General features: G+C 61.1%; 1 protein-coding gene across 4 annotated transcripts in view; it reads right to left on the bottom strand.

Annotated features, from left to right (window-relative positions):
• Nucleotides 1-472: 472 nt before the first annotated feature.
• The window catches only part of SH2D5 (SH2 domain containing 5), an 8,172-nt gene continuing 540 nt past the window's right edge, over nt 473-8,104 (bottom strand). For 2 of the 4 annotated variants that reach the window (XM_024749678.1, XM_024749679.1), the window contains exons 3-8: nt 7,576-7,650; nt 6,384-6,530; nt 4,954-5,106; nt 4,531-4,705; nt 4,052-4,160; nt 3,159-3,558 (exon numbers count right to left, since the gene is read on the bottom strand). In XM_024749678.1, the coding sequence (XP_024605446.1) occupies nt 3,159-3,558; nt 4,052-4,160; nt 4,531-4,705; nt 4,954-5,106; nt 6,384-6,530; nt 7,576-7,650 (1,059 nt within the window). Of the gene's footprint in view, nt 2,724-3,158; nt 3,559-4,051; nt 4,161-4,530; nt 4,706-4,857; nt 5,107-6,383; nt 6,531-7,575; nt 7,651-8,104 lie in introns of those variants that run through there. The other 2 variants (XM_024749680.1, XM_024749681.1) reach the window with 2 other exon arrangements.

Genomic DNA, 8,104 nt, shown 5'->3' with positions numbered 1-8,104 from the left:
AAAATCCCATAAATAAGAGTGTTAACAAACTAAAGGACCAGTTTTATGGAATATCTAGCCAGGAAACCTCACCCAGGCCGAGCAGGGGGTCCGGGGGCAGTCAGGGCAGGCTTCCTGAGACTGAGAGATGGTAAGGTTGAGGCATTAATCAGGAAGAAGGAAGAAGAGGACGACGAGGAGGCCTGTGCAGGCTGTGCAAAGACCCTGTGGCACGTTGCAGGAGCAGAAGGAAAACCCGAGTGGCCAGAATATAAGGACTTGAGTCTTTTTCCTGTAGGAAATACCCACTGAAGGTTTTAAGCAGTAGAGTCATTGCTTGAATCTACCTACCCAATTCCTTCAAGACCTCCTGAGCCCCAGAGGACAGTATCTCTGTCTGGTTCATAATTCAGCAGCAGTGGAAGGTATGGTTGGCAAACAGAAGCGAAGCTGGCAAACCGGACAAAGACCTCGCCTTTCTAAGTCTGTACTATACAATCCGAAGAAATGCACTTTATTTATTTCAAGTCCACACAGTAAGGAGAGCTGGGCTACCCAGGTGGCATTGGTTGGAACAGAGAAAACTGTGGTCTATAATTGAGACACGGAGGCGTCTGCACATGTGGGTCAAAAACCTTTGTACTGTGTGATCCATAAATGCTGTGTGAAGGAATGTTAAAGTACTTTGGGAACATTCCTGACACCTTGTCCACACAGATAACTTGTGCAACAAAATCCATCCCTTACAGAGGTTAAGACCAGTTATCAGGTCTTCTTAAATGTGTGAGACTCCAGGGCTGTAATCCTGGGCCCCATGTCACCAAACCCCTCTCCTTGCCAGGGTAATGTGAGCCTGGGGCCTCCCACGAGGGACCAGGGCTTTGCCCAGGGAGGAGATGGGTTCTGGTAGTAATGGCCGTAAAATGAGGCTGGGTTCCCACTCACATTCAGTATAAAATCAGTACTGTGGTTCCAGTGAAAAGAGCCCCCAAAGGACAGCCTCCTCCTATCCCTTGTGACAAGAGTGACAAGGCCCCAGCCAAGACCATTTGCTGAGCCGGAGGTTGTAAGATGGGAACACCAGGCCTGAACTTCTGAGGCTCCTCCCTTCTTTTTATTCCGTTGGGGTTGCCCTCTTCCTTCCAGGAGTCAGAAGTCTGTTACTTTCAAGATGCTGAGCGGTCACATCCCCTCCCCAGATGGGGTAGAGGGCAGCCCCCAGACTCATGACTTGGCCTCTGCCTCAGGAATAGAAGTTCATCCAAAGTGAACTTGCTCCCTATCTTAATCTGGTAGATTCACGCCTGTCTGTCAAGTTTACTTATACAGGGGAATACCCAGATCCGTCGTCAATCACCGCAGGGCCATTGCCTTAGACTCGCGTTATTTCCCTGGATGGACCCCCACTGCCGCTGAGGCCAAGTACCCTCTGGCAGGGCCCACATCAGTTCTATCTTTGGATGATTCCTCCCTGACCCCCATCCCCAAGGGGGCTGGCCTAGTGAAGTGGCCCCTGACAGATGCCCATTAAGGGAAATGCCACCATTGGGGGGCTTCCCAGGCAGCCACCAAACCCAGTCTGGCCGGCAGCATGAGTGGAGCAGGACCCTGGTCACCCCTCTAAGCCTGCAGCTCACTGCTGGCCCCTCCCTGTCAAATGGCCAAAGAAAGTGAGCCTGGGGGCGGGCAGGAGTGTGTGGGTGGGGATGAGACTGGGACATCCCTTCCAAGTAAGCAGGAACCACAAGCCCATGGATTTGAGTGGAGAAGAACCAGCCTTCCTAGTCTGAAGGTTCACTGAGATCCTCTGCCCTGTCGGCCCATTCACATCCCTCTCTGCACACAGGCATCCACCTGCATGTGGGCTTTGGGTGGCACGGCTCTTTGTCCGTCCTGCCCTTTCTGCACCCTCTTAACCCCCACTCTTCAGAACTCAAGGGAAGACTCCTTTAGCCTCAAAGGACATGGGAAACAGGCCTCGCTCCGTCAGCCTGGATGTAGCCTCCAAACTCCATCACGTCATCCCTGTTTCTCTCACGGAGAGGGTGGCTCGTCCCCATGCCTTCGCCCAAAGTGAGAACTCACTCCTGCCTCCCCAGATACCTCTCCCTCACACGTCTGGCTGCCTGGGTCAGGAGCTCTCTGGAGATGCCCAGTCAGGGCCCCAGGGCCTGGCCTCCTTAGGAGAGGGCTCCACCTCTGTTGGAGCAAACCTTCCCACCCATCTTGGAAAGCTCCCCACCTAGGAGTAAGGTGAAGCCCAGAGAAGACAAGCACCCATAGTCACCCAGCAAGTTCACGGAAGCCTGGAGCTCTGCCTGCCCCTCCTGCAATCCTGAGAGGCCGTGTGAGAAGCCACTGGCAATCCCCACTCTCGGGGCTCCGCCCACAGGCAGGGTAGTGATGGAAGACTGGTCCAAAGGGCAATGACTGGACAGAACTGGTGCCCAGCGGGGAGACAGAAGGGCAGAGCAGAGCAGCCTGCTGAGGCCCAGGAGCCAGGGTGAGGCGGGGCCTCTTGGCGTGGGGCTCCTAGCGTCCTAGCCCAGGCCCTGCAGTTCTGCCTCGGACTTGGCATGGGCGAGGGGCCGGAGCGTCCGGGGAAGCCTGCCCTCGGGCCCGCAGTCCTGCTCCTCGTAGCCGGGGTTCAGGCGGCCCATGTCGAGGGAGCAGAAGAGGCTGCGCTCCGTCCCAGCGTGATGCTCCACCAGGGCCTCCAGGCTGGGGAACTCAGCCGGCAGGTGCTGGTGGGGGCGAGGAGGGGAAGGGACTTCAGCTCCAGCTCCCCCTTCCACACAACCGCCCCCTCACACAGGATCCTGCCCCAGGAGGGAGGAGGATATTCGAGCCCAGAGAGGACACTGTCCTGCTCGCAGCAGAAGCACACCCCGGTTCCCTCCCTTTCTCTCCTCCCAACCTGGACAGGACTGAGGCACTCGGCGTGGAAGTAAGGCCACACATTTAAAAAGTCCTTCCTGCCCACCCCTGTCCCTGAAAACCTGTGATCAGGCCAAGACTCCAGACCTAGAGACTCGGAGGCTGTGTGAGCTTACGCAAGCCTCTACCCTCTCTGATCAGTTTCCTCTACTGCTAAAAGATGAGTTAGGGTGTGGGAAAGCGTGACTTTTTAAAAGCCGGGATTTCTGTAAAAATGTGAGGCATGACCCTAGCCCAAGACTCTACCTCCCAGGAGCGAGAGGCCTTAGGGTGGAGCCAGCAGAGTACAGGTGGGGCCAATAGGCCAGTGGGGGCGGGGCCAGAAGGGGCAAGGACGAAAGAGCTGGACGGAGAGTTAAATAAGGGGTGGGGCCAGAGAGAGCCAATGGGGGCCTGGGATGAGGGTGAGGCGGGCTCAGGCCCTCAATGGTTAGAAAAGGGCGGGGCTGGAGGGCGAGGGTCAGGGCCAGGAGCACTGTTACCTCCACGCAGTAGCGGCCTAGGTGGTTCCGGAAGACCTGGTGGGGCACCACGCCGCACTGTGTCCTCACCGACAGGCACCACTGGCCACTGGTGCCTGGCTCAGGCCACAGCAGGAAGGCCCCAAGCACGTCTCTCCGCAGCAGGGCGAGGGCACTGGGCCTGGGAGGGCAGAGGGGAGAGGCTGAGGGCGGGCCCCCTAGTCAGGACCCAGCCTCAGCTTGCTTAATGGCATCACAGCTCCACAGCATCGTAAACACAGTGCCTGCCCCAGAGTAGACCCGCAACGGAAGGAAGCTTTTAGCCTTTCCTTCTAAAAGGTTTCCAAGGGGGTCCTAATTGCTGACAACTTCAAGACCCAATCGGTAGAGAGCTGGCATTTAGGGAGCTGAACCCTGTGACAGGCCAGGCGCTGAAGGCTTTACCTGAATAACCTCATTTGATCCTCTCCACAGCCCTGCAATGAAGGTCCTTTTATTATCCCCACTTCACACTGGAGAAAACTGAGGCCCACAGTGGGGAAGCCCCTGGCCTGAGGTCACGAGGTCAGGAAGCCTCCGCCCAAGTGCAGGGATGGACACGTCTCAGGGCCTTGGGGGAGCCCACAGCCTATTTCTCTGACGCCCCCCCAAAAGGGCTGGGCACCCCCTCCTACCTCGAGATGCCAGTAAAAGCCCAGATGTTCTCCGTCAGGCTGCCCTCGCTCTCCACCAGGCATGAGGGGCCCCCAGGACCCCGGGGCCAGGCCTCCCACGCGTCAGGAACTATGGAGACCATCCAGGGCTCAGAGGAAGAGAGGTGGTCCCCTCCCGCGCCCAGCCCGGCCCACGCCCACAGGCCTCATCACCCGCGCCGCTCCCGGCCCAGTCTGCACACATCCTGCTTCCCCAGAGGCACAGCAGCGCCCAGGCACATCTCCAGGCACAGCCCCTCCCCAGTCACAGCACATCAGCAGCTACGCAGTCGCCTCTGCAAGGCCCTGGGCACGCAGACCCGGCTGCGCCCTCGCGCCCTCCCTCGCGTGGACACGAGGCCTCAGCACTCCCAGGCGCACGCATCGACAGTCACGGCCCCGCAGACACGGACGGTCAGGCCCACCCTCGCCGACTCGCGCAGCCGTGCCCGGCCACTCACAGGCCTCCCGAGCCGACAGCTGCAGCTGCGTCTCGTAGGTGCAGGCGCGGTAGGCCCCGGAGCGGATCACCTTGCTGCGGATGGCCTTCTTGCGCACCAGCGTGGGCGAGCAGTACGGGTTCCCCAGGCGGGCGTGGCGGGCGCCCCCGCGGCTTTCCGACTCCGGCGGCTCCTTCTAGGGCACCAAGAGGACCCCGCAGGGGCGGCCAGACTCAGGCCCAGCCATTAGCCCCTCCCACGGAAGTCCAGCACCCGCCCCTCTTGATCCCCAAACCTTCGCCCACTTCCCTTGTCCATGGCCCACTCCCTGGCTGGGGTGCCGCGTACCCCACTGCCCCCAGGCCCCCCTGCTGGCAGCCGCCCGAAGGAGACCAGCGCGTTAACGTGCTGTGAGAGCTGATCACGGCCGAGGGGTTCCCGTACTAGGCCAGGGGTGCCCCCAGGGCCCGACAGGGGCTTCAGGGGCACGTCCCCTACGGGTCCCGGGCAGGGCTCAGGCCGTGCCCGTTCCTCAGGGTGCTGCCAGAGGTGAGCAAGCTGGAAGGAGCGGCAGAGCAGCAGGTGCAGGATCTGGACCTGGGGAGGGAGAGGGAGGCGGGCTCAGCTGGGGGAGGTTTCCTGGGGGCCTCCTCAGGCATCAACCCAGGCACCAGGGGGGCATGCAGCCCCTTGGCGTGGAATGCTCTTCCCCATTCTTCCTGGGAAAACTTCTTATCCCTCAAAACCTCACCACCACGCAGCATCCCCGACCAGCTTCCTCTATTCATCTAACAAATACCGAGCATCTACCTTGTTCCAGGCGTCATGCTTGGAGCTGCGACGACATGGGCTAAATGCACTCCTAGCCCTAGGTTTACTACCCTCACCCTATGCATTGTACCCTCTTGGGGGAGTGGCTAAGAGCCCAGGCCCTGAAGTCACACAACCTGGGATCCAATCCTGGCTCTGTCACCTAGGAGCTGCTGTGTGACCCTGGGTACAGCATGGCATCTCTGTGCCTCAGCTTCCTCCTCCCCACCTCCCTGTGCCCCTTTAATGAAAACGGACCACAGAAACCCCCCTGGAGAAGCCCAGCACTCTGGGGCCCACACATTCCATCCGCGACACACATCATGCAGGCCCAGCACGTTGGAACTGTGAGCTCCAGAAGATCAAGGGCCGCGTCTCAGCCACCTGTCACTCCAGTGGCCGGCACAGGGCTTGATATACAGGGCTGACGGCAAATGCTTGCTGCGCGGAACCAAGCCCAGCCTCTGCTTGCCAAACAGTTGGCTGCCGAGCCTCCACTGCTCATGGCGGCCACACTGGCTTTGCCTTTCGGGATCTACCCGCCCACCCACTCTCCCCACGGGGCCAAGCACCAGAACAGTTCAAGACCCGGACCCAGCCTCTGCTCTCAAAGAATTCCCGTGACTGCAGTTAGGGACAGAGTGCAGTGCGTGTCACAGGACCGCAGAAAGTGTGGGGGGCGGTCTGGAGGATTCAAGGTGGGCTCCACAGACACACGGGCTGAGCCTCAAAGGGCGAGTTGGAATTTGCCAGGATGAGAAGGGGAAGGGGTTGCAGGCAGAGAGAACAGCAAGGGCAAAGGCCTGGCAGCGTGACCCTCCGATCTCTAAGGGCACAGCCTGGTCCCCACCTCCAAGCTCGGGGAATGCTGAGGCCACTGACTGGCTTTAAGGGAGTCCTCAGAGGGCAGGGCCACAGCAGGAGCCAGGGTGGCAAGGGGTGCACGCCTGGAGGGGGCGCAGGCCAGCTTGGCTGAGCCGTCCAGGGCCTCGGTCCCTGGAACCCACACTGATGCACAGCACCCCCCCCCGACTGCTGCGCCCCCTGCCCTGGGCCCCAGGTACCTCTCCAGGCTGGCTGCCCACAAAGAGGTGGCAGAAGAGCTTGCTGGCCGGGCTCCGGGGATTTCGGGCCATGAAGGCAAACTGGCAGTCGGCTGGGCACCAGGTAGAGTAGAGTATGCGCCTCAGGGCGTGAGCCATCAGGAGCACCTGGGGATGCAGCAGGCACACCGGCCTCCATCAGACCCACCGCGTGGTCTGCAGCTGCCAGCCCAGCGTGTGCCAGCCCCGAGGGCCCCGCACACCCGCTGGCAGGCCTCCCGGGTCTGCTCTCCAGCCTGCACGCCCAGCTTCACGCCCACCCTGCTCCTGGGGTGAAGAACTCTGCCCTCCTTCCAGGCCTGCCCAAACCACGCTTCACATGGGAACCCTCATCCTTCACAGGGGACCTGAGCTCGGGTCTCTTGCTCCCTGCTGCCAACCTGCTGGTTGGGGTGGTCATGCCAAGCTACGGAGCTGAGGGGCAGAGGGTTCACGGCCTGCAGGTCACGGGGACAGGCGGTTGTGGCCAGCCCTGGGCTTGCACACCTGGTCTCTGGAGTCAGGTGACAGGGGTTCAAATCCTGGCTCTGCCACTCACTCTCCGGGTGACTTGGGCCGGTGAGGGCAGCTCTCTGAGTCCTTGTTGTGACAAGTGGGGCTGGGGGCTGAGCGAGACCTCGTGCAGGTGGCACAGTCCCTGAACCCAGGGCCCCGCAATGCACAGCTCTGCACACATTTGCACCAGTCCTAGCTGAGTGGTGCCGGAGTCGTGGGTCTCACAGTCTGGCACACGGTTTAGTGTTCATCAAACACTGGTTTGCACCAAGAGGAGGATGGCAGACCAAGCAGGGGCTCCCAACTGGTCTCCAGCCTGCCTGGCCCTGTTCCACAGTCATGAGAGGCTAGCCACAGCCCACTGGCCAAGCCGGGGGACCCACAGAAACCTCATGGGGCTGGTTGGTCCTGATGCTCAGGCCAGGAGGTGGCCCCCGGAGATTCTGGTGGGCTGGCGGCCGGCAGGTGAGAGGGAGGAGAAACTGTCGTCCATGCTTGCCAGGGCGGGAGGGCCTTGGAGAGAGGACGTCCAAAGGCCCAGAGCAGGCTGGGCAGCCGGGGAGGCTGGAGGGGCAGTGCAGGGCTGGGTGGAGGCGAGTGCATTCCCAGGGAGTAGGACACCTGTCCGGTCCTCACCTGCACCCACACAGGTTCCTACCTCACCCTCCCCGCTGTAGATCTTGAGGCCCTGAAGGCTGAATTTCAGGATGACAGCCCGGCGGCGGGGACAGTCCTGGTGGGGAGACAGTTGGTGGGGGGCAGACATTACCTCCAAGGCCCTGCCCTGCCCAGCCCAGCCTCTGCCCTAGTCCCCCTGGGCTGGTCAGCCAACTTCACCCCAGTGGCCAGGGGACTGAGCCCTGGACAGGGACCCCCCCCCAGGAGCCGGGGAAGTGTGGATGGCTCCTGGCAGACCAACCCCTAGGCCATGTTATGACCACCCTCCCCCATCTCTCCCACCTGTGGCTTCCACCTGTGGGGCACAGATCATGACTGCCCAAGGGAGGGGGCCCCCGGGGCTTCAGGGGCGTGGCTCCAGGAGCCCGGGTGTGGTCCTGACTGGGCCCATCTCTCAGAACGGCGTTGGTCCTGCCCCTCCCTGGGCCTCACTTGCTCCCTCTCTCTGAATGGAGGTTGGAACGGATCACAGGGTCTCGGGCCATTCCCAGGCGACACCCCAAGGCTGT

This window comes from Neophocaena asiaeorientalis, unplaced genomic scaffold (genome assembly GCF_003031525.2).
Source record: "Neophocaena asiaeorientalis asiaeorientalis breed wild unplaced genomic scaffold, Neophocaena_asiaeorientalis_V1.1 scaffold275, whole genome shotgun sequence".
In the NCBI taxonomy this organism is placed as follows: Eukaryota; Metazoa; Chordata; class Mammalia; order Artiodactyla; family Phocoenidae; genus Neophocaena; species Neophocaena asiaeorientalis.
This window is presented reverse-complemented; position numbering and strand designations above follow the sequence as displayed.